General features: G+C 40.6%; 1 protein-coding gene across 23 annotated transcripts in view; it reads left to right on the forward strand.

Annotated features, from left to right (window-relative positions):
* ELAVL2 (ELAV like RNA binding protein 2) overlaps nt 1-26,145 on the forward strand; it is a 132,339-nt gene that overhangs the window by 81,553 nt on the left and 24,641 nt on the right. For all 23 annotated transcript variants that reach the window (XM_081066365.1, XM_081066358.1, XM_081066377.1 and 20 more), the window contains one exon: nt 11,110-11,213. In XM_081066365.1, the coding sequence (XP_080922491.1) occupies nt 11,110-11,213 (104 nt within the window). The remainder of the gene's footprint in view (nt 1-11,109; nt 11,214-26,145) is intronic.

Genomic DNA, 26,145 nt, shown 5'->3' on the forward strand with positions numbered 1-26,145 from the left:
TGGGTACATTCGGAAGTCATGCATAACTTTGTGATTGCTGCACACAGTGTCAGAAGAAGGTTTGTTAACTCTTTGTGCCCACTTATGGTGGTTACTGACACTTTCTGTCCACTGTTAGTATCCTCTCATCCAGGTGAAGGAAGACTCAGTACACATGCTTTTGTAGCTATGTAAAAAAGGGCTTAAAAAATCATAGACCTTTCCTAGGGCATTTCTCCTGGGTTTTGATGTTTGGTGGCTGGGGTTATCCATGCCTGTTAGCTACACAGTGAATGAATATTGCCAGGCTATTAGGTTGGTGCTCTATTAATCTCTGGGTATTAATTTAAGATTCAAAAGGTTTCTTGCTCTCTTATTTCTCTTACAAAGGCAAGAAGTTACCGTGCCAAGGCAGTGCATGGGGTATTGCCTTAGATGCCAACCCCAGCCCTTACTCCGGAAGGAAAAAAGTACTTGGTCCAAATGTTCAGTTTTGGGGGAAGGGGATTTGGAATGAGCCAATCATGCTTATTCTAAACTAAGGGTATGTGGCAGAGGCTGAGAACAGCATGAGCAAAAGGTTTTGTGTGCCTTGCAATACAAGATTTGGGCTGGGGTTTGCCCAGGTGAGGGGATAGCTATTTGGGATTGAGGCAGTTTGTAGAGACTTGTGACAGATTGTGGGTTTTTGTCCTCTAATTTGTGTTTTTTAGAACTCTCTGGGGCCTGAAAGGGATTGAAGTCAGGTCCCCTTCCCGGCTGGCTCCATTGCTTCCTCAGTGGTCTCTTTGATTCTAGATTGCTTCTCCTCTGATTGTTCCAGGCTACACAAGTTATCTTCCTAGGCTTCTCCTGTGTCTCTCCTCAGAGCCCCTCCCTGCTTGGGGCACCCTGCAGTCTGGCCACTACTAGCCTTCCCATGGGGCGCCCCTGTTCTCGGAGCAGAAAGCCTGCTTCCTTACCTCTGTACAGACCACTTCCGTATGTCATTCGTCTCCCTGTCTCTGTTCTTCTCCACAGATGAGCTCTTCTCCATATGCCTATTTCCTTAATTTATCTGTCAGGAAACTCCTAAATTTCATCTCCTCTGTTTCAACCAATGAAAACCTTCTCTTTTCCAAGTTTGCCCTAGGTAAGCGTGAAACCCCAGTGATTCATCGTCCATGTTCATTAAATGCCAGCATCTCCCTTAATTTACTGTCATGCTTTACATTGCTGAGCTGCGATCGTAGAGAGCAGAGAGGTGGTATTGACCCCACCTGCTTTTCTACAGCCGGGAAGCCGTACTATGCCTCTGAAAGCATTTTAATGCAGTCTGCTGACGAGAGAAGTGTCTTGTGTGGGAGAAGATTTTGGCAGTAGCAAACACGGTTGACTTTAGCTATAAGAATTGCTTTCTGAGTTTCTGGAAAAAGGAGTATGTAAATCAAGTCCTGTTTTAAATGAATCTTTTTATAATGTGGGTATCTCTAATCTGTCTGCTTTGTATTGTTATATTTGTTTTGCGGGTTTAAGAGATAGGTGCACCTGCAGGATGCCGGTCCTCTTTCCTGCAGCACCTTGATGGATCGAGAAAGAATGGTGAAGTTCCAGTCAATAGATTACAAATAATCAGGGGAATAAATGCAGGTGTATTTGGAGATGATGAATATCCTGGTTGGAAAGTTGTGAATTTGAGATGCACAGGACTCGTCCCTCAAAATAACTCACAAACTTGGCCAAAAGCTCAGTTTGGAAAGGTCAATCTTGGTTTCAAAACCTACCTACCACTTACCAGCTAACTCTGTGCCTTTGAGAAGATTAATCAGCACCTCTTTTATTTTTCAAAAGATTTTATTGGGGAAGAGGACTTTATTGGGGAACAGTGTATATTTCCAGGACTTTTTTCCAAGTCAAGTTGTTGTCCTTTCAGTCTTAGTTGTGGAGGGCGCAGCTCAGCTCCACGTCCAATTGCCGTTTCTAGTTGCAGGGGGCGCAGCCCACCATCCCTTGCAGGAATCGAACCAGCAACCTTGTGGTTGAGAGGACTTGCTCCAACCAGCTGAGCCATCTGGGAGGCATCTCAGCTCAAGGTGCCGTGTTCAGTCTTAGTTGCGGGGGGCTCTGCCCACCATCCCTTGCAGGACTCGAATCGAGCCGGCAGCTTTGTGGTTGAGAACCCACTGGTCCATGTGGGAATTGAACCGGAGCCTTCGGAGTTAGGAGCATGGAGCTCTAACCGCCTGAGCCACCGGGCCGGCTCCTAATTAGTACCTCTTGACCTCCATATTCATGTCTGTAAAATGGGTACAGAGGTATCTACACATAGCTTTGTTTTGAGAATTAAGTAGGATGAATATATGTAATATAAAGCTCATAAGTTGCTTGATAGCAGTTTATAATAGGTTGTGGTACTGTGTGCTTCCAGAAAGCTCTAAGCATTTGGATGGCAGTGGAAACAGACTTTTCTTATAGACTTAGGAAAGCTTTTCATATCGGAAGGTTTGGGCTGGTGAACGTTTAACTTTTGGGTGAGTGAATTATCTTTTTTCTTTAAGAAAAATTCATGTCTTCAAGAAGAAAATTTGTCATCTCTAACAATAACTTTCTAATCGTGGATCTGGTGGGATTTGTGTAGTATGACTAATGTTTCCCATTCTCTGGACAAAACGGGGAGCGCTCCAGAGTGCTTTGCAAGACTCTTTGACATGGTCTCAGAAAGGGCACTCAGCTAATTATAGTGCTTAGGGCCTTAAAACTTTTTTTCTTGTAATATCTGTAAAAAAGGATCTCTTCCAATGAGAGAGAGACACACTAAGAAGACATGCTGCATTTTGATGGATCGCTTACTGGTTTCCGTGTGTGTGTGTGTGTGTGTGTGTGTGTGTCTTGATTGACACCAGCTGGTAGTGCAATAGCAGACCCCCCTTTGTACTACTGCAGTTGTTAACTGTTTTCCCTCTTGACCACATTAATATTTTTGTGGGATATAGTTCCTTTGCCCTCATCTCAAATGATAATTGACTTCAACGACTCCACTGTCTACTAAGTAAGCACAAGAGAAAGCGAGTGATGCAAGCCCCTTTGTGTGTGTGTTGGAGGGGACTCTGTATAGAGTTAATTATAATTAACAAAGAAATGAGAATATTGCAGCAGACCCAGATCTTTAACTGAAAGTAGATTTTGCCTTAGCTCGCAGTTGTTAATGTCCTAAATTTTTATTGAACTAGAGAGTCTGACTTTCTGGTCAGCTGACAGGTTTTGGCTTTTGCTCTCATCGTGGGGGCAGCTCCAGTGTTTGAACGTAGAATCGCTGATTTTTCTTCTATAGCACCAACCTACATCACTGATGAGAACTGGCTTTTGTCTTCACAGTGGTGTTAAGATGCTACAGTGACTCCCTTTCTCTCAAGCTAGAGAACCGGCTAAGTTCAAGTCTTATGCTAAGATGTGCATACTAGATGAATTGGTTTGTTTTCCCACTGTAGATAAAAAGCATTATTCCTAACCTTCCTCGTCTTGGATGCCAGACATCTTAGTACCCATGGACAGTACTTGGGAATTTAGAGGATTTAATGTGCTGTGGCTGTTCTCGATAGCCTAAGACTGAATTGTGTGGGAGTTCTTAATGTTGTCTGAAATTGTGATGTATTAAGAACCCAGTTTCACCAACTTAAGCAAGGTCACGCTGCGTTGCCAGCAGATTCATAATCACTGGAACTATAGGAAAACAGACCTCTCCCAGTTACGTCATCCGAGGACAGACATGGCCATTAATGGTAACTTGAAAAGAAAATACCCTCGTGCTGAGGACATTAAGTGCTGTCTCCAGAATTAGGCCGCTTAGGTAATATTCCCCAAACGGTCACTATTTACAACTTGGAATTCAGCAGAGAAATTACAACTTAAACTGTTCTGTCTTATATCTTAATGTATCTGTGAAGTTCTGAAAACCACTTTTAAATATCGGGTCGTTTTAGTCTCGGGCCAGTTTCATTAGTATTTGGGTGGAAGAGGAGTCTCTGAGCGAGCCATCTGTTTTCTGTGTGATGCGAGCCTCTAGGCCGAATTCTCCGTCCTTGTGGTAATCCCTGGTACTGTCCGTTGGGACGCTGGTGAAAATGCTCCGAGCTTTCAGGGAAGCTGGCTTGGTCCGTCGTCATAGGATCTCATCAGTCTTGCGCCTCACAATTTGATCTCCCTCGTTAGAGGGTGGTGAAGAGGACCTGTTTCTTTTGACCTGAGTTAGCGGAACGTTTCCAGGGAAGGACCTGCTGCATCTGGCATGCTGCGTGTGAGGAGGCCCAGGCGGCGTCACTTAAATATGGAGAGAAGTGCAACTGAAGGAGATGGCACTCCTTTCCTAAGATTCTGTCAAACCTTTCCCCTGATGTGTGGTACCCGCATGGTTTTGTCGCATATCACATGTGAGATATTAAGAAAGCTCCTTTGGAAAGTCTGGTGCATGTTGCTTTGGCGCCAGGGTTGCAGTGCACAGCCTGCCTGAACAGACCCACGTAATGAGTGCCCAGGAACAGGGAGTCCATCTGAAGAAATACAGCACATTTGCAGCTCTGTTGTATGTTTGGGGGAGGAGAGAGGAAGGGTGTTCAAGTGAGGGAAAGGGGTGGGTTTGTCTTTACAAAAAATATTGTCCTTCACCCCCACCCCACTTGGAATGAAGACATCCTTTTGTAAATCAAATTGTTTTTTTATTTTATTTTGTTGTTGTTGTTGATAAGGGATGCAGTTTTTTATAGGGGCTGTGTTTGGAGATAGTGAATCTATTCAGTTTGCTTTCCCCCCAAATGTTACTTTATTAAACCTCAGGTTGTAAATACTCTTGCTTGTCAGCGAGGACTGTAGTGACCTGTTCTGCTGTGGGATTTTAAAAAGATCCATGCTGCTTTTGTCCTGTTTTTATTTCATAAAACATTAATACTGCTCTAAATGAAATAATAGATACACATCAATCAGCATAGTCACCTTTTATTGTCGATTCAGCTACCAGGTTTTTACAGAATTCACTCTGCATTTTATTTGACTTGTACCTGAATAGTCTCGGCAGACTTAATTATATTAGAGAGAAAGCACTTTCAACAAAATTATATGCTGACATCCCATAATTCATACTTACGGATTTGTGAAACAGATTTATGTAAATCTATCAAATTACTCTAGATGACATTATTTTTTAAAATTGAGATTTCATTTAAATGGTATTTGTAGAAAATTTTCCTATGAAAAAATTTACATGAACTATTTAAAAAAATACGTCACTCCCTTTTGAAGACAGAATACTGTACCATTTGAGCATCTTGTCTTCCTTTGTTCTGGAATCCATCTGGTACAGCGTAGGGCCACGGAGAGCATGTTTATAAGGGCGTCTCTTCTAAACCATAAGCTCTGGAAGGCAGATGGCTGTTCATTAGCGCTCTCGTTCACTCACTCATTCATTCAGTGGACATGTAGTTAATAATCTGTGGTGGGGTCTTCTGTTGGGAACTGTGCTCAGCTTGCCCTTTGCCAGCAGTCTGAGGTGGGGGGGGGCATCCACACTGACACATTACCCATATGTACACGTATGTGTTTGATAAAAGTGTACCGTACGGGCTGTAGAAGGACTAGAAGGAGCATGGGTCCGCGTGCGTTAGGAGTGGGACGGGGGCAGGACGTGGTCTGTTTGGCCCTGCTTGACGTATGTGTTCCAGGCACAGAGCAATGAAGGTCCGTTTTAGGGTGTGTGTGTTGGCGGAGTGGGCAGAAGCAGGAAGACGATGACGACCTTGGAAACCGGAGCGCAGTTTGTCTTTTAGAAAGCTGAGCCGGACAACATGGTGGTCGCGGGTGACTGGTTTTGGAGTTAACAGGAGTCTCAGGGCGAGGTGATGGGTTAGAATATTGTAGGAATCATCCAGGAATACTACATGAGAACCTGTTACTGCAGCGGGCTGAGGGGGGAGAAGGGGGAGGCAGATTTAGCTGGTACACCCGGCAGGAGGTGATACCTGTATGGTAGAACTTGCACTGAAATAAGTCTACCTGCACAAATTCCCTGTTAACCTGTGAGCTACTTCCTTCGAATCATGGGTCACACCTTGCCTTCAGGACGAGACTCTCTCTGACCACTGTACTGAAACAGCAGCCATGACCCCTGCCCCACTCTCATCTCTGCTCCCCCCGCCCTTAGCTCTTATGTAGAGAGTTTGTTCTTTTGTCCCTTCTGCCAGGACACATGCTTTATGAAGAGGAACGTTTTGTCTCTTTGCTATGTCCTCAGGAACTAGCAAAAAGTAGACTTTCTATATTTGTTGAATAAATGCTAAATGTTGGTGAGAAATGTGTAGTATGATTTTTTTTTTTGAATATGGAATTTTATTTTCCACAATTCCATGTTGAGAGGGGTTTCACTTAATATTGGTTGGATAAAATTAAATTAGTGTACCAGGTTTATAATCAAGAATTATGGCGGTATATTGCCTTTACCTTTAAACCTGAGGGGGTAATTTGATATTCTGGTAGTAATTTGAAATAGAAAAGGCTAAATAAAGTGACCTTTCAATTAAATGGGTCCAGAAGATTGTGTATTTTTAATTAAAATATGCAATTAAAATTGTAATTAAAATGTGCTATTAAAAGCAGTGTAGGTGGCAAGGGAATGGCTGCTGCTTTGAATTACGCAGTTTGGGATAAATTGGAGTTTACTGTGTTTCCCACCAGCACTTGGTCACTACCCGATTCTCTTCCTGTTTTGCTCCTCCTGCTCTGACCCCCATGCGGCTCTCCCTGGGCCTCGGTCCCCTTCAGAAGCCCGTGGAGTATTTCAGCTCTGTGCGTTAGATCACTTAACTGTGGTTCTAAGCAGCCTGTTTATAGCTGCTTTCTTTATGCCAAGAGCAGTTTATAAGTGATTCTTTTTTTTTAATCTCTGTTGAAGACGGGATCCTTTTCTGTGGCAAAAGTGTTAGAGTAAAAAAATGGGATGCAAGAGAAAAGGCATTCACACGTGGTATACAAAATGCACTTGCTGAAGAGCACGCAGTTGCCGACCTGGAATTTTCCGTACCTGCGGGAAGGTCTCAGGCTGTCTGACTGGTCAGAGCTCAGCAAGCTCCATGAAGTTAGGAATCCCCACCATAGCTGTTAGGACCGAGGCTTGGGTTAATGGTTCCAAAATCTCTAATGGCATGTGACTATAGGTAGTTTACGGGGACAAGTAGTGTTGGCTTTATTCTTGAAGTTCAGTTACCAGAAGGAATTTTTTGGCATTTAAAGACAGGATATGTTTGTCTTGAAGGCTGTTTGTTTGTTTGTTTTGTGAGATCCTTAACTTTGTCATTTTGTTCAGAATTTCCTTTTAATCACGTTGATTTCCATAATGTTTGTCCTTGAAATTTAAATGTACAACTTTATAATTTTTTAAAGAAGTGATTCTTGGTTTTGGAATTGCACAGTATGCACATTCCAAATTCAGAATGATTTGAAAACTAGATTTGGATGATACGGATAAATGAAGCTTGGTTTCCAAGCCTTCCCTGATGATTTATGACTGTTTCTAGCTGATGGATACAAGAGTGGGGGAAAAAGTAGATCCAGGCTACACATTTTTCATTGATGTTTGACTTGCAACTGTTTTATTTTTTTAAAATCTGCACTCACTTAAATAACCTGAAATAGGCACTAGGTAAGATGCAGTTTACTTTGTCATGGAATGAATAACAGCACAGAAACATATATAGTGAAACTGATATTTGTACAAGAAGTACAGGAATTGGAGACGGGGCAACTGTCTTAAGACAACCATGTTGGAAAATGCCTGCTTGCAGTATACTTTGGGCAGGTTGAAACTGTTCTGGGTTCAGATAGAAACTAGTTTGAGCTGAGTGGAGAAGAACATGGCATTTCAGTCGTGGACCTGACCACTTCCTACTTCCTACCCACTTTTTTTGTTTGAAAAAGCAGATTGCCCTTGCCCGCCTTTGGGTATGTATCATTCCTACCGTGCAGGAGAAGAGGACGAGTATCTCACACGGTTAACGGGAGGCTAAATTTCAACTCAGACATACCGCGGAAAGGTGCGAAAGGGGAGAGTCTTGCCTATCTTGGGATCATCTGTGATATTTTTATTTATTTTAAGCATCCAATAAATATTTGCTGACCTGACTAACTCACTTTGAAATGAAAATCTGTGAGGTTCCTAGCTCCTTTGTGTTCTAGTGCCAACATTTCGAGGAATCTGTGACATTAAGAATGCAGCCTTTGAGCAGAAGATACACCGTTTCGTATGATTTTGCTTAGGATAATAGTAGCAGAAATGCAGCTGACTCATTACTACAGCTGGCCGTGATTGCTTGAGGGGGTCAGGTCAAAGATCCATTAAATGGATGGGCCGTATCGGATAGTGATGTTCATAATACCTTCGATTAAGTACATAGTGTGTTGTGCTTCTCATTTATTCATTTGGCAAGCTTTGGGGGACCCACCGTGTGTGGGGAGTAAGACTCAGAGGCCTGCATGGTACTGCTAAGCAGGGACGGGCAGGACAGGCTTCTCATTCCCCAGGAGAAGCAGGCACTGCTGTGCTCCAGAGTGACCGCAACTAGCCAGTACACTGTTTCTCTGAAGTGATGGATGGCTTGAGGATTTTTGAAGACATGTGTCCACTTGCATCTTAAACATGCATCCGGAAAAGGCCGTCTTCCCTCACAGTCACTTCACATGCGCAGACCATCAGCATTCGACCCTTCTCCGGGTTCCCAGAGCCTCAGGTGTAGCCCTGGAGGATTGCTCACAATTACAACCGAGATTCTCAATGTTGGCTGTATAGTAGAGTCACCTGGATTAAAACAAAACAAAATAAAACAAAAAACCCTTTGTAACAGACCAATAAAAGAAAAAAATCTTTGGGAATGGGCTTTAGGCATCTGCTTTTTTATTTGTTTGTCTTGTGTTTTTTTCCAAGCTTTGTCGGTGATTTCAGTGTGCAGTCAAGGTTGAGAAAGTACTGTGATTAGAAGCTGCTGAGATGCAGGTGTGAGGATAGTGCCAGTAGGCAGATAGGAGAAATGGACTCCTAATCCTGGTCCAGTTGATAATTTGATTTATTTTGTCATAGAACAGCAGTGTGACAGAACTACACAATGTTCGGCTTCCCTTTCCTTTTCCCCTTTATATTTGTAGCTTCTTCCTGATTTAATTTTAAATGAATATACTTATACTCAACAGATAGTAGATATGCATTATTTTTCCTCATTTTATCTTTTGACCAGAATGATCTACTTCCATCAATAGTCAATGTTCTCATCACTGTTGCAGCAACCTTACTGGGTAGGAATTATTATCCTCATTTCAGAAATACGGAAGTTAATGACTCAGAGGTTAAGTAGCTTCTTCAAAGTCACACAGCTGGTAAATGGCACAGCCAGGTTTGGAACTTCTGTGTGTCTTTCTCCAAAACCCATATTCTTTTCATCAGAAACTTTCCTTGAGCAGGTATTTTTATGTTCAGCCAATTGTAACCCTGCTCAGTAACAATCGAACTGCAACACATTTCATAAGAGGGTACTATGCATTTAATATATATGTGATAAATGTTTGTCAAATTAGTAAAAAGCTGAATGACTAAAAATACAATGGTTTACTTGCAACTTAAAAAAAAACTAAAACCATGATTAAAACAAACTCTGTGACTAGTGTAAGGGAAAAAATAATGAACTTGAGTTTTAGCTCTCCTTCATTTCCCTTTTTCTAAAAAAAAGGAAAAAATACAATTTGATAAGAAGTCATTAGTTAGTAATGATTATCCAAAATAATGATATTGGTCTCCCAAATACAATCACAAGTTTTCATGATTATTAGGTACTGTATTTAGTTCTCTCTCTCTCTGTCTCTCTCTCTCTCTCTCCCCCCCTCCCTTCTCCCTCTCCCTCTCTTTATTTTTTTAAATTTATATAGTTGCAAGGAACCACATTAGAGTAATCAGAGTGACTGTCCTAAATACCTGTTTTCATAACCACTTTGACGAAAGGTGCCCCTTCAAAGAAAAAAAACTAAAAACTCTCACTTCACTATAAAATTGATACAAAAACGGTATTTAATAAAAAGCATTTGGACCTTTACTGGGCATCTTCTAGAAACCCTCAATTAGTTTGGTTTACTTTCAGGAGACTTCCAGTAGACTTTTTTATGTCCGTTTTTGTCACCTGCTCGATAGTGTTTCTCACCCTTTCAAACTGAGAAACTTTCCCCTTAATTGAAAAATTCAGACCTTTAGGATTGGCTTTACTTGTGTGTGCATTTCACTGATTCCAACCCCTTGGTGCTTCCTACTTTTTGAAAGTTGGGACATCACTGAGCCAGGGGTAAGAGGGCTCATATGATAGGAAAAGCAACAACCAAAGACTTAATTTTGAAGCAACTCTTCAAAATTTTCCTGTTTCATTACTTTTGTTTATGCTTTTTTTCTTCCTTTCTCACATGCTCTCGTTGTGTAAATCTTTGTGTTCATATTTCCCTGTATTTCTCATTTAGGTCATCAAACCCCTTTTAGAAAATTGGATTAAATTTATTTTGAAGAAATTCTCTAAAATAAATGTGTGTACACACACATACACACAACACTTTTGTACACACACACGTGATTCTTCACCATTTTAGACTCTGAAGTAATTGTCCTTGGTACAGGCTGTAAGTTGGTCAGGGTGCAGTGTGTGGGAGCACTGACAGATTCTTGGTCGATGTATACCGCCTTCCCATTTTATGGGTGAGGAAACTGCAGTTGGACGAGTCCTGTCCGTGGAGCCCACTCAGCAGCTCGGCAGAGATTTGGGCCCATGGTTTCCGAAGCTGAAATGTTGCCTTGCTGCTGGGGGGCGCTGGCTCAGGCAGGACCTGTGTGTTGGAGCTCTTTTGGGGTGTGTGTGTTTTTAAATGACACCACTTGCTGAGTTCTAACTGATGTTTCAACTTGCCAGTGTAGGCAGGAGATGAAAAAGACCACATGTATATTTCCAGAGGAATTAATGCAGACTTTTTTACTGTTGAGAGAATATGCGGGTGGTAATGACAAGACCATATGCCAGAATGAACATGGATCTCTGTCATCAGTGGTGTAGAACTAATGTGTGCCTTTTTCCCCTTCCCTTTCATTAGGGCAGAGCTTGGGATATGGCTTTGTGAACTACATTGACCCTAAGGATGCAGAGAAAGCAATCAACACCCTGAATGGATTGAGACTTCAAACCAAAACAATAAAAGTATGTTTACATTTTTTTTTTTATATCTACTTGCAGAACAGAGATTTTTAAAAAAGGTCTCCATGTAGTTCTTTCCTTCATTTATTTTGTGCTCACATAGACACTTCTCTGGGAGGCAGAGCGTAATTGTTTGTTTTGTTGCACGATGGGGGAAGCTTTATTCAGGAGTACTTTACGTAATCACTGCTGTATTAGCAAAGGGACAGCAGCAGCTTTTCTTAGATAAATACTTTATGAAGCCTACTGAATTAAATCTCCTTCTGTTTTGGTGAATTACTCACCGTATAACTTGAGGAAATCTTAGACCAGTTCTGGTAGCACGGGCATTGGCAGCCTTTCTCTGGTAAAGGGTCAGGTAGTAAATACGTTAGGTTTTGCGAGCCATACAGTCTCTCTTGCACCTTCTCATCTCTGCCCTTGTAGCTTGAAAGCAGCCAGAGCCAGCCACTACATGAACTAATAGATGTGGCTGTGATCCTATAAAACTTGATGGACACAGAAACTCGCATGTCATGTAATGTTCATGTGTCACAAAATAGTCTTTTTATTTTATCCCAGTCATTTAAAAATGTAAAAACCATTCTGAGCTCATGGGTCATAAAAAACAACAACAACAAAAAAAAACTGGTGGCGGGCTGGATATGGTCCTTGGCTGTAGTTTGACTCTGTGTTAGCAGATTCAGCTTACGTTGAGGAGATGTGACTAGAAGAGCCTGCATGTCACATAGGTTCTTTTTCCTATTATATTCTTTCAAGACAAGCAGTGAATAATTTTGGGGATATCTTTCTGCGTTTGTGAATTCTTAAAGTTCTTAGGTAGATTCTCTCTGGATAAGAAGTTAATCCAATCTGCAGTATAGATTTCTTTTCCTTTAGAAAATAAAAGGGATGTTGCCTCTGGCAAACTCTTAGCACGCGGCAGGCCATCAATTTTCCCTCTCCTGCCCAGTGCAGACATTGCCAATCAATCATGGCAGGCTTGCTCACTGAGGTTAGATGTGGCTCCCAAATATTTTTCAAAATAGTGCTCCAGACAACCTCAATCAATTGACTCAAGTTGGAACCTATTTTCCACCCTTAATTTAAGAAGTCAGCTCAAACGATAGCCTGAAGTGTTGAGAGGAAGTTCCTCAGGGCTGACTGCGGCATTCATCTCGCTCAGAGACTCATCTAGAAGCGTTCTGCTCATTTTTCAGGTATCTGGAAATGCAGTGTCATCTTTGTGCTTCAAAGTTGCTTCTCTAAGAATTGTCAGTTAAGGTAATTCGTTAGCTCTGGGTAATTTTGACATCTCATTTTTTATAGTTATTGGCCCATAGGAAAAATGCCTCCCAGCTCTGTCTCATCGGAAGGGAACTGTATGCGTTGGCCCCCAAATACACTTGGATGTAAGATATCCAAGAATTCTGCATCTTTCTTGATGAAGAAAATGTCGTATGAAAAGATGCACCTTCAGTCAGAAAATGAACTAGTTACTATGATATCAAAATTTAAGGAAAAAATTATAATACAGTCTAAGCTCACAAAGACTGAAGTTTGTTTTGACGTTGGTTTTTCAGTCTGGGTGGCTTTTTTAAATTGTTCATACTTCTCTGCATACTTTTCGTTCATGTCACAGAGATTAACCTTTTAATAATACTATTAATTAGTAACCAAGTGCTCTTATTAAAAAAAAGGCATTCAGTGTCCAGTTACCTTTAGATTGTTTTGTGTGTTCTCTGTCCTAATACACATTTTTATGGAGCTTCCCAACTTACGTTGATTTCCAAGATTGCTGCTAATTTATCTTAATTTTTAAGTCCCGGGTTGTGGTTAAGAAGAAGTTGGAATAGATAGTTGGAATGGCTCAATCCAGGACATACCCTTTTCTCCATACCAGAAATAACCACCCTTATTTTATTCCAGTAAATCAGTTCTTTTGCTGTAAGTCAGTTCTTTTGCCATAAGGTCCACCATAAAGTAGAAATGGAAGGGAAACAGGTCGCCATAGAATAAATTTCCGTGGCTTCCAAGGAGACCATTTGATGACAGCTGCTTCCTCACCCAGGCTTCTCTTCAGGGCTCAGCTGCTTGGGCAGAATACATGGAAGAAAGGACAGTAATGCCTTGTGGCTTTTACACTGTGACATCTGTTACTTTTCTTCAGATTTTCTGAAAAGAGGCATAGGGGGGTGGGTAAGCAGCAGGCTACTTCTTTCCCCGCCCCCCTTCGGTTCCTGCAAAAATATCAGATAACAGCTGGTATCCTCACTTTAGCCCAGATTTCTCTGAGAGGCAAAGCAGACCATTTTCCAAAACTACATAGTACCATTTTTTGTCTGTTTGTTCTTTCTGTGTTTTTTTCCTATTTTTCAATTAGACATGTTTTGTGTTCTTATACAACATCTTGAGCCAGTTTTTTCCCTAGTGCTCACTGTTTTAAGAGCTTTTTGGAAGCTGCATTTAAGCCTTTTCATTCCCTGGGATACTGTTCTAGAAATTAGTCTCATTTTCTTTCCTTCAGTCCATCCTAGAAGAAGGTGTCAGGATAATCTTACAAAAATACCTCTTTATTCATGTTACATCACACTCAAAATTCTCTCAGATTTCCCTACTGTTTTACCCTATCATTTGGCTTAACTTTGGAGTGACCTGGTGTTATTAATGTTCTCCATGGTAGTAAAAATGGCTCTTGACTTGCAAGCTGATTTTATCCCCAGCCTCTGCACATGTGCTCATATAGGTTCCACTTCCTGGCATCCCCTTTCACACTCATTGTAGTTTAATGATGGCCATCCCATGTTTTGGAGCCCATCTGAAGTCTTTCCTTCCGTGGCGGCCTTGCTGGGTTGTTTCACCTCAGGCTGCGTTCCCCCTTGTTTGAAGTATGTTCTCTTACCCATGAGAAATCACAGAAGTTTTGGGATTGAAGGCATCTAGGTATAATTTAGACTTTAATTTAGAGTAAATTTAGACTTAATTTAGACTACCCTCTGTCCTCAGTGAAAGAATCGAAACCGGTCATACAGTTTAGCTAATAAGACCAGGCAGTTAAAGATAGAGTTCTGACGCAAATTCTTGTCTCCTGATACCTACACCAAAACTCTTGCTGTGACACCATATTTTTCTTTAAACAGCGACAGATTAATTAATATATATGTTATATATAGGTTTACAAGAGTTTGTGTGTTGCATGAGTTCAAGTTTCTGTTAAGTCTTCCAAGCCACGTAGCATTTAGTGTGTGTTTCGTAAAATTCCTAGTTGCCAGAATACAGAAACAGTGAATCAAGTGCCGTGAAAGATAGTTCATTTAGCGCTTTCTCTTGGGGCTTCCTCATAGCATTAGCCCAGTAGGGTTTTTGCAGTGGATGGATGGTGTATTGAATAAATGACAAATATTCAGCATTTTCTGCAATGAGTGAAGCAAAGTCCCTCAGGCACTGTGAGATCCTAAAGCAGTTGTTCCCAGACTTGGTTGCATCAGAATTGCAACGAGAGTGAGTTACTAATACGCATTCTGGAACTCACTTCAGACCTGTGAGATCAGTGTTCAGAGGTGAGACACAGGAATCAGTTTTCTTAAAAAAAAAAGCAACACACACACACACACACAAAAAAAGCAAAAAACGCTTTCCAGGCGATTTATGACAGCAAGTCTAAGACCTAGCCTAGCACTTAGGGACAACCAAAAAGTACACTTTTGTATAGGTAGATTTTCTAAATATTCGATATTTTTGCATGCAAAGTTTCGGTTTTACCTTTATAATTCTCTTGGAGATAATTCGTGTAGCCGGAATATTAACCATGTTTTTCTTGAACATGCGGAATGGTAGTTTAGCATTTGGAATAAAAAGTAGTTAATAGAGTCTTTACTTTCCTTCATTTTTTAAAAAGAATGGCTTAGAAATTAGAAAAACTTAATAATATGTTCACCTAATTCAGAAAGATATTTATTTTAAGTAGTAGCATTTATTTGTTCAAGTCTCAGGGTGGTTGTTCTCTTCCCCTAAGGATCTTTCTCTGGTGGGGTAGGTGTCCCAGCAGCTTACCTGCTGGTGATGTCACACCATCATTGAGCTGCCCACCTTGTCCCTAATATTGAGATGGTAAATGAAATGTGAGTATCACAGTGTTTTTAACTTCTGACGTTAGGAAGGGTAGTGAAAGGTCGTACGTGTACAATTTAGACATTGGGGGTGGGGGAGAATCTCATGGCAGTATCAAAAATTGTGTGCTGGCATGGGGGTTGGGGGGTGAGGGTTCTCATCAGAGTCCTCTGGTCCCCGTAGGATCCCTGTGTTTCGCAGACTATTGGGGGGCACCAGTGATTGTGATTACTGTGTTCAGTCTCTCCCCCCCCCATTCTTCTGCCTCCCCCCCACCCACTCCGGTTCAAGCTGTTGTTTCTCAGTCTAGTTCTGTAGGGCACAGACATGATGGTGTTATGGGCCTTGCGCTGCCCCCGGCTGAGGCAGTCGGTCACCAGTCATCAGTCAGCCGTTCACAGCAGCTCACGGCAGCGCCACTCATGCTGGCCACTGGCTGCTACTGGTAGCACATGGCAGCCCACGGCAGCTCACGCTGGCCGCCCACTCATGGCAGCACAGGGCAGCACTCAGCAGCCCACACCAAGCTCCAGCTGCTCATGGCAGCCCAGCTCCAGGAAGAGCTGTTGTTCACAATCTTAGTTGTAGAGGGCGCAGCTCACTGGCCTATGTGGGAATCGAACCAGGGACCTCGGCAGCCGTTAGGAGCACAGCGCTCCAACCACCTGAGCCACCACGCTGGTCCTGTGTTCAGTCTTCATGTTATTTCTCTACTCGTTTTAGAGGGTGTTAAGCGCAGTATTGATAACATCTAAACACTCCTGAAACATTTATGGCTTAAAGGCACTACTTTTGACCTTTTGCCTAGGTTAATAGTATCGCTTAAATTCATGATAACAGAGTAAAATCATTCATTTCCAAAAATGCTTACTGGCTTTTTTTTCCATCAAGTACTTGGAATAGATTATCACACACACAGTGAAATGGATGCTTTGACTTTGAGACATCTCTCCCAACTCTTCCTTCTTCCAAAACAGGCACAGGAAGTTTAATTGTTCCTGAAAATGGGCTTATTTTATCTGAAGGTAGGAGCTATTATTTCAAGGAATAGAACTTTATTGATAGGTGCTATCTCTAGGAATCCATCTCATCCGTACTCCCTAAAAGAAAAAACACCATGTCTGAAAGTATTGCCAGCATAGAAAATGTGCCTAAATTTAGTTCTGATTAAATATATCTTTTTTCTTAATCATTCAGGCATAGACCATGCCAATTTTTACCTTTGCTTAAAAATTCATACTCTTGCGAGTATTATGCTAAATGGAATAAATCAGATGGAAAAGGACAAAAACTATGATTTCACTCATATGTGGAATATAAACCAAAAGGGACAAACAAAACAAACTCATAGATCCAAGCTGCAGAATGGTGGTTACCAGAGGGGAAAGAGGGTGGTGAGAGGATGAAGTGGGTAAAGGGGGTCAAATATATGGTGACAGAAGGAAACTAGACGTCAGGTGGTGAACATGCAGTAGAGGGCACAGACGTTGAATTATAATGTGTACCTGAAAATTATATAATGTTATTAATCAGTGTTACCCCAATACATTTAATAAAAAATTAATTGATATACATTGATATGAAATTTCTTATTAAAAATTACCAAGCCACTATTTAAGCTATTTAAAGCCACTATTTAAGCCACTATTAAAATTATTAAGCCACTACATAAGGAAAATTCTGTTAAAAGAAGGTTGGAATATTAATTATAAATAGTAATATCTATTCTTTAAAGTGTTTGGTTTATTAGAGTAATTAAGTAAAGCTAATAAACCTTTATTCCAAGCTACTGTATTGCTTTTATTTTTGTTGTTGTTTTTAATGTATACTTTTTCTATCTAGCCTAGCCTTTTCTCAATTAGTAAATGTTCACAGATCTTTTTTTTTCTGTTTAGCATGGACTTTATAGGAGTAATATAGAACTACATTTCTGAAATCTTCCTTCCCTGATATTGCTCAAGTGCTTTAACTGGTCCTGTGATCTTGGACAAGATCTTGGTCTTTTAGCTATTAAGTTTCCATGTATGGCTATAAAACGAATTTATTCATCACTGAGAATATTTCTTAACCTCTTTTTTTTTTTAACACTTTCCACAGTCTGCCAAATTGCCTGTTAAGAAAAGGTACAACTGTTTTTTAATGAACTCATGCTTATCATATAGAATGATTTAGTTAGTGATGAAATGCAGTACCCTGTCCTGAAGAGAGAACAATTTTAACTGTTTCCCTCTACCACTGTTGAAATTCAGCAGCCACAGCAAAATGTGTGCTGGGAAACACTTTTCTGGCTCAACCTTCTTTTTGGTACAGGATTATCAGGGATGGGGTTGGTTTTTATTTATTGTTGAATGTTGTTTTCTCATAAAATTGAATCCTGACTATGGGGATCTATTCTATGGATGCTGCTTATACATGGGCTTCCCACTGTAGAGAAGGAAGTGGAGCTAGGCTATGAGCTTGCCCCCTGGTAGGAGCTCTGCTCAAACATCTGCAGCACCATTCCTGGGTGTTGAAGACAAGTCGGTTTTATAGTAGCAAGCATGTTGAGAGTTCCTGCTTTTGTAGGGAAGTGTGAAAGCCCATGCAAAGGAAACCACATAGACTCAGTTGGAGTAGAAAGCAAGGGCTGGGGAGTAATGTGGAAATGAGCCTGAGAGCAGTTAGGGATCATAAATGGTAGGTGCGCCATGCCAAGGAGCCGTGCTTTACATTGTAGGTAAGGGAGACTCACCAAAGCGTTCTGAGCAGAGCAGTGATGGAACTGGACTTGAGTTTTAGGAGGAGAAGGTGTATTTTGTACTTCAATTCCACGTCTCTCTGAGCGTCTCAAGCCACCCTAGTTTTCCTTTGGCTCGTTTAGTTAATGTTATTTTCTGTGAAGGTACAATGTGTAGATGCTTGTGGAAGCATGGATTTCACACATTTAGAAAGCATTTCTGTAACGTACCCCTTGTTTCAAAATGTGCATGTCGGTTATTACTTACCTTTTACTTTGACCAGATTTGGAGAATTTGGAAGGAATAGTCTGAAGGATAGGCCTCCAATGAACTGATGTTAGCCTAAATTGGTCTTTTAGCTGTTTAGCTGGTCAGAGCTCTGTTTGTGGAGGAACACAAAAGTTTAAAAAGTACATACCAGGAGTAGAAGCAACAATGGAAAGCAAGCGATTTTTTTGCCTTTTAAAAAATACAGCCTGAGTGCATGTTTTTCTAACTTCATTTCTATCCCATGATCTGGAGCTTTCTAGAGCCACGTGCCAACGTTTAACAGTATATTGCCACATCTGATTATTAGAGACTATTCAATGGATTTAAGTACAATTCTTATATCTATTTGGAGTTCAGTTTACACAGTCCTTATTTGAAATAAGGAATAACCCAGTATTTTTGAGTAATGTGTTATTTGTGTAATGCCCATCATGTGTTTGTACACTGCTCCATTAACAGCTTTGGTTTTTTTTTATAAACATAAAAAGCCCGCGAGGTTGTTACTCACCTAGGGTGGCCTGGAGAGTAGGGGTGGCTGGCCTCGAAGGGTCCAGGATTTGGCTGTCGCCAGCTCAGGCCTGTTGTGTTACTCCTGCCCCTTCCAAGCTCCCACCAACGTGGGAATTAGACAGACTTTTGAAAATTCCCTGAGAGCGGTAACTGGGCATTCTCTGAACAGTTTTTCTGTAGATATTTTTTCCCCACAGTGGTTGGAGCAGAGGTTGAGCCTGCACAGAGGGAAGGGTCAGGAAGAGGGTTCCTGGTGACACTGCCCTGGCTTGTTTCCTGCCCATGCTGCCTGTGAGCCATGAAGAGTGGTGGTGGTAGAGAGTCTCAGCAGGTGACTGAACCCATCTTTTTTTAGGAGGGAGTTTATAGATCATTTTATTACCTAAGGATGCCTCCACCTTCCCTGCCTGTTTCATAAAAGGGCATTTTATGAGGCATTTCCCCAGGGTACTGTCAGCACTTGTCTGCTTGACTTTTCTGCTGCTCTTTAAGGGTAGGGTAGGGGAGGGCTTATTGACTTTTGTTTATGGCTCAGGACAAGTCGTACTACCAGGTGGTTTCCGTCTATTCCAACAAGCTGGCTTGAGAGGTTAAGTAAAATAGGTGTGCTGATTTCTGAAGAAGAGTCCCTTAATTCCTTGCTGTATCTGCTTTTTGTAGATTTTCATAGGACTTTTATCCTGTTGCTTATCTAAATGCATGCAGAAACAAGTCTCACAGGCACGTCCTCTCTTTGATCAATGAAATGAAGTGCAGGTTAAGGGACTTGTTCAAAAACAATACAGCTCACAGTGTTACTGGGGCCGGAAATGCAACATCAGTGACTGATGCTTGTAGCTTTTATTATTTGTTGTTTCTATCTCACATTGTCTAGATTCAAGTATTTTGTTTAGAGCCAGGTTGTGGATAACACTATAAACAAACCAGACATTCTGTTGGGGACCTCAATTTGGGGCTTTTCATATCTTGAGACTGTCCGAATCAGATCTGTTGGGTGCGAGGGGGTGGAGCTGTGCCTCGTGGTGGGAAAACTTTGCTGTCTTTCAAGCTGAGCACCTGAGACAGCCAGGCCACTTGTTTGAGAAGAAAACTGATATCTGGAGATCATATTTAGCAGATAGGTGAGTTAACATCGATTTGAGTATTTCAATGGTAATTTGACAGTAAAAATCATTATACCGTTTCCCCGAGAATAAGACCTAGCCCTACAATCAGCTCTAATGCGTCTTTGGAGCAAAAATTAGTATAACACCCAGTCTTACATAATATAATATAATACCAGGTCTTATATTAGTTTTTGCTCCAAAAGACACATTAGAGCTGATTGTACGGCTAGGTCTTATTTTCGGGGAAACACGGTAATAACTTTCTGAATCTCTGTTTTATAGGAGATTACCGATTCTTAAAGAATGTTTTTCTGGTAGGTTCTTGTGAGTCATAGATGCTAGTTTAAAAAGTACAGAAAAGTGTGTTGGTCTCTATAAATTTGTTTAGACTCCTTAGAAAAGCACGCGTGGCCCATTTTCTCTTATTCCCATCTCTGCCAAACTTCCCTGTCAACACCTTTCGCATCCTTTCTCATCCATCAGAATTACGTGTGAAGTTTCCATGTTGGAAAGTTTGACCTATTATTTGTGGATAAGCAAGAGAGAGACAGGGCTCTACATGTTTTGAACACAATACAGGAAATCTGCTCCTTGTCAGCCTCCCCGCCATCGCGTATTTGAAGAACTTGAATGGTACATCGGGTCGTGGGGTCACAGGTCCTGGATTTGTGTTCTACTCTTATTCTGTTGAGCTAGTTTTCTCATTTATAAAATGATGGAGATGGTACCAGGCTCCACAGTCATCGTGACACACAGTGCTTGACATCTGGAGGTAGGAAATACTTGTGCTGACCTGTTACTTTTAGAGAGAAGGTCAAAAATATTCAGTTGTTTTTCAGTCTTCCTTTTCTATATTAGAGTTGTATTTTAGAAATCTAGCTGGGGAGGAATGAAAAAGACACTTTTACTCTGAAGAATGGAGTCATAATATTTAGTTCTTTGGTTTAATTTTGTTGGGTATTTTAAAGATTAGTTACCCTATGATGTAGAGAAGTGGATTTTGAAAAAAAGAAAATCAATAAATCATGCTAATGTGATCTGTTTTGTGGTCATTAGTATGAGGTTACCTTCTCTCACAGGAATAAGAGGTTTAGTCCTTCCTGCATAGGTTCTGGGGTTGTTAATGAGTCTTGACTGACCTTCAGGTGAGCAGCAGGAAGGGCAAGGAAAAGCAGGGCACTCTCCTGGTCATAGGAACAGATAATTCAGAAAGAGCTTCAGTTTCCACAAATTTTGTTAAATGACTAGAAATTCACCGGTTCCTGCTTGCTTTACGAATAGCCCTGTTCATATGCCTAGAGAACTCTGACCTCATGGAACCAAGCACAGCAGCCTTTTGCAGAGGTATCCAAGCTGATGGGTTCTCTAAACCCGGCTGAGTCACAGCCAGCCAGCTGATTTTCGGAAATACCTTTGGATGGGTTTATGGGCTTCGTTTTACTTTTATATTGTTGTATTTGCTGGTGACTTATATTCACATATACTTCACTTTGAAGATACCTGGGAAATTGTCTTACTCATTCGGAAACCAGGAAACCAACAGTGATGGAAGGCAGGAGGCGAGCTTGATGTCTGTAATTTTTATGAGCTCTCCAGGGAACCTGAATGCACCCCAGTTTTAGGATTACCTATTTAAAATCCATCTACATAAGGGACTGCAAAAACTTTTAGTGTTCATCAGAATCATTGGGGTAGGGTAGTTGATAAAATGCAGATTTCTGGACCCCAATCAAAACTACTGTATCTGATTATCTGCAGAGTGAAGCCAAGGAAATTGTATTTTAATAGTCACCACAGGTGCTTCTTAACAGGTGGTGGTCTGACCTGAGAACTGATATTTGGTGGACCTTAATGATTTGCTCTTAAACAGGTCTGTGGTGCCTGTTTCTAAACAAACCTGTATGAAAGTAAGATTTGTGTGGGGTCTGTAATAAAGTATCTGGAATGTTTATGACTACCTGTTTTTTTAATAAACATAATACTGGATTTACCTAAAAAATAATACATCTTTCTGTTCTCTCTCTCTCTCTCTCTCTCTCTCTCTCTCTCTCTCTCTCTCTCTCTCTCTCTCTCACACACACACACACACACACACACACACACACACACACACAATTTGCTCATTTGCAGAGCATTTGAATGTCATTAAATACTTTTAGCATTACAAGTACATAACCATCATTTAATATTCAATTCTGAGAATGGGGAATTTGCAGTATAGTTCTTCTGGGGCCCGTTTGTTTAAAATGGGTATTTTGTAGTATAGAGATTGGGAATTGAATTATATTATCCAGGATGGTTGTGAATCCTTAGATTATGGAAGTTGCTTTTACAATGCAATTAAAATTTGACTCACATTTATAGGCTCTTAACCAACCACATGCCTCTTCCACCCCTCCCCAGTATCTGTATATTTTTGAACTTTCTAATCAGGTTGGAATAAATGGTAATTTGCTCTATTATCATAAGAACTCCCCATATAACATGTCATAAGTATTTGAAGAAGAAAAATGCTGTATACCACCTTAATTTATAAACCTTTTGACATAAACTGAATTTTGTCCCAAAGCTAGGTGAAAGCAGTGTGTAGTATTGCCAGACGGCTTAGAATGACTCTGTTCAGCTCAGATTTGCAAAAATGGGTTCATAAGTAATCATCACCAACTTGCAGGATTTCCCTTAGTTCTTCTTCATTAACCACTGTCTTGGGGAATTGTGAAATATGCATTGTCTGCAAACGACTCTGGTGCACAAAGTCAAATGAACTGTGAAGGTGAGGGCTAAACACACCCCTCTCACCTTTGTACTTTGTTCTCTGAGTATTAAAGAACATTGATCTACCCAGTGGCAAAGGGGATACTGTTTGGCGGTTTAATTACAGCCAGTGAATGTTATTGATGTTATCAATCAGTGAGACCCGGAGAAGGCTCGTGCCCGGCCAGGCAGTGCTCCCTCCAGTGTAATTAAATACCACAGAAATGGATTCCAAAGGTAAAGTGAAGTGCCTCTATGCATCTGAAGCAGGAGAACATTTTGTCTTGCAACACAGGGAAAAGTGGTTATTCCCTCCTCTGGCCCCTCTTTAAATTTCTGGAGGAGCTCTATGAATGGCAGTGAATGATAGGGTCTCTTCATTGTGTCCAGTTACGGTTGTTGGTGTTTTCCTTCAAAACCCCTCTCTCATGTAAAACCTTCACAACTGTCATACAAAAGGCTTTAGAAATACAGTAATTACTTTTTGTTAAAGCTGTTTGGGGGGCTATGTAGCTCGGGTGTCTAATAGATATTTGGAGAATGATGGATTGTCTTTGAATGAGACTATTAGTCCTGCAAATCAGTTCATTTAAAAAAGCTTTCCCTGTGATTATTCTCTAAGGTCTAATCATGTTGAGAGAAAATATCTTGGTAGGTTTGAAGTTATAAAGCATTTAGTAATATTTCAGGGGTTATCCCTTTTCAATTATATATTGAATAAATTGTTTATAGTTGTATAACTTATGTCAGGTGCACAAAATATGTGTAGGTAATAGTTTCTTTGGCTCTGGGGAGGGCTTATAATAACATTTTTATTATCCTTTTTTCTTTTTATCATGTTACATGTATGTACATGTTACATACTAGAGGGGCCAAAACAATGTATACACGTGGATACTTTGGCCAACGTTGCTCAATCAGTACTTTGCCGTACTCAGAAGTATCTGGTCTGGACGCTGATGGGAACCACTTTGAGCACCTCTTGTATTCGCAGAAGTCAAACATGACTTGTATTCATCTTTCGTTATCAGTGTATATTGAGTATTACAATTTTAATAGTTTCCCTTTGTTAAAATGTGTATACATTTTTTTAGCATCCTCTGTATGTATATATGCATGTATCTCACACACAGATTTCTCTCTAGGTGTGTTTGAGAGGTAAGACATGCCATAGGCAATCCAGAATATTTCCTGTTACTGCCCTTTAAAAAAAAGATACGTAATTTGTACTGATTGAGGATTACCAAAGACAGCCTACCCTTGAACAAGAGTTGGTTTCCTAACTTTTTTGTGTGTGTGTGTACACACACAGACACACACACACACACACAGTGCCTGACAGTTGTGTCCAATCAGGCCTAAAAGCACTAAAATCTTGGCTGTTGTGGTTTACTTGTAATACAGGCATACCTCACAGATATTGTGGGTTTGGTTCCAGACCACCATAATAAAATTAATACTAATATTTTTGCTGGTAAGGGTCTTGCCTTAAATTTGCTAAAAAAAAAAAAAGCAACATGTGAAGCATAATAAAGCAAAATGAAGTATGCCTGTATAAATATGGGTTGCAGACTGTTTTACATTTGCAACAGGTGTTTAAAGGGGAATTGTGGAAATAAAATATCCTTTGTTTAAAGAAGAGAATTGTTAGAAATTTTTCCTTGGAAGTTTGGTGATGAATTTTTTAAAGTACATTAAAGTTTTAGTAAAACTGGTTATTTCATCTTCAAGAGTCCCATCCCATCAGGGTATGGAACCATAACAAGACCAGTGGTCAGTCTATGTTTGTAGCGAAGGTCATGTGCTCTAAAAGTTAATAAGGTCCATCACACGTGCTTTTTTCCTCTTTTTCCCACCCCTTTCAAAAGGGCAAAGATAATCAAGCATGATAGTGAATAACATTTAATTGCAAATTGTTTTTTAAAACTATACAATCATGGTTATACAATCTTGGGTAGGGAATATCTGTGAGTAATTAAATAAGTACTTAATTCTGCAAGCATTTGAGTGCCTTGTATGTACCAGTCAGCTTTTCTAAATGTTGGAGCAGTGCTAAAATATGACAAGATGTGGGCTTGTCCTTGATGTCATTGTGTACTAAGGGTGACAGCACTTATTTATTTATATGACCATTATTTGGATGTATGATAAGTGAATGAAGAGTGCAGTGGAAATGTATATGTCACTGGCTGTCTAGAAGCCTCTGCAGTGGTTTCAGAGGTGATGGGGCTTTGTAAAACAGGGTGTACCAGGCGGAGAAAGAAGAAAGGTATTAACACATGGAGAAATGTCTCCCTCAAAGACATAGAGAGGCCTTTATGTGACATGTACTTTTTGGAAGAAACTTACCTCTGAAAACTATAAAGTGTATTTTATCAAGTAATAACCTTCTCCAAAAATGATTGGTAGGAAAATTTGATTAAACCTAGCCCCTTATTTTATATTTATCCATTTTTAGTGAAGACCTAACTTATAAGAACTGTAGGGACAAATTTTTCATTTGTCCATGAACACGAATCTGCCTTGTTCTGCAAAGATCCACGGTGATCTAGTATGAGACTCATTGAAGATATTTACCAATGGTACCAAGAGGAAATTTTTCTATGGAATACTTAGTGTCCACACAGACATAAGATCATTAGATTGTCCTTACTGTATGTTTAAGTAGGTCAAAGAAGACTTGGCTATCTGAGCGAACATTGTACCGAAGCGGTTTTTCATCTAGTTCTAGAACAAAAGGAAACTTATTGTAGATGATATTTAAATTAGCCTTTTTGTTGCCACGCTGATTTTCACTATTTCCTCACCTCACCATGTGATGGGAAATTATCTCCATGTTGTACACGTATGTGACATAGACATTTCTGTACACTGTCACTCTCCTGCTCGTAAAGGTTCACCCTGACATTTAAGGGATCTAGAATCCACCCTCCTCCCTATTCCAGTGTTGTCATTGTCCTACTGAAGTTTCTTCCTTGGCTCAGCTGGGCTCTTCATTCTTGAATATGCAAATCTAATTCTTATCTCATGCCCTGGGTCCTTGTCACCGGCTTACACTGCTCTATATCCCTGTCATTATTTACCAAGTTTGAGTTGGCAATGAATAGGTAAACACAAGCTTTCATGTTTTACTGCACATTACCTTTCCTGTTTGTGGTCTGCTCGCTGAGGAAAGGCATCTTTGCCTTCAGAGCACCTCACAGAACTCTTAATGCTTTATTTATGAATTCTGAACGAGGAATTTTCAATAGATTGCTTACAAGAAATCATGGAAACCTGCTCCCAAACTCAAAGAAGGAAAAACTCACAATTTAAGTGAAATTAAGAGTGGAACTGTCACTTCCTGGCAGGCCTTACTATGCATTGAAGCTGGTCCAATGAACCATGTGTGAAGGACTTGACCTTCTTTTCTTTTCTGCAAGAAAGGAAGAGTCAACGATTGTTATCCTTGATGTGAGATTTTCTACGTAATGTCCATCAGCCTGTATC

Source organism: Rhinolophus hipposideros (assembly GCF_964194185.1).
Source record: "Rhinolophus hipposideros genome assembly, chromosome: 11".
In the NCBI taxonomy this organism is placed as follows: Eukaryota; Metazoa; Chordata; class Mammalia; order Chiroptera; family Rhinolophidae; genus Rhinolophus; species Rhinolophus hipposideros.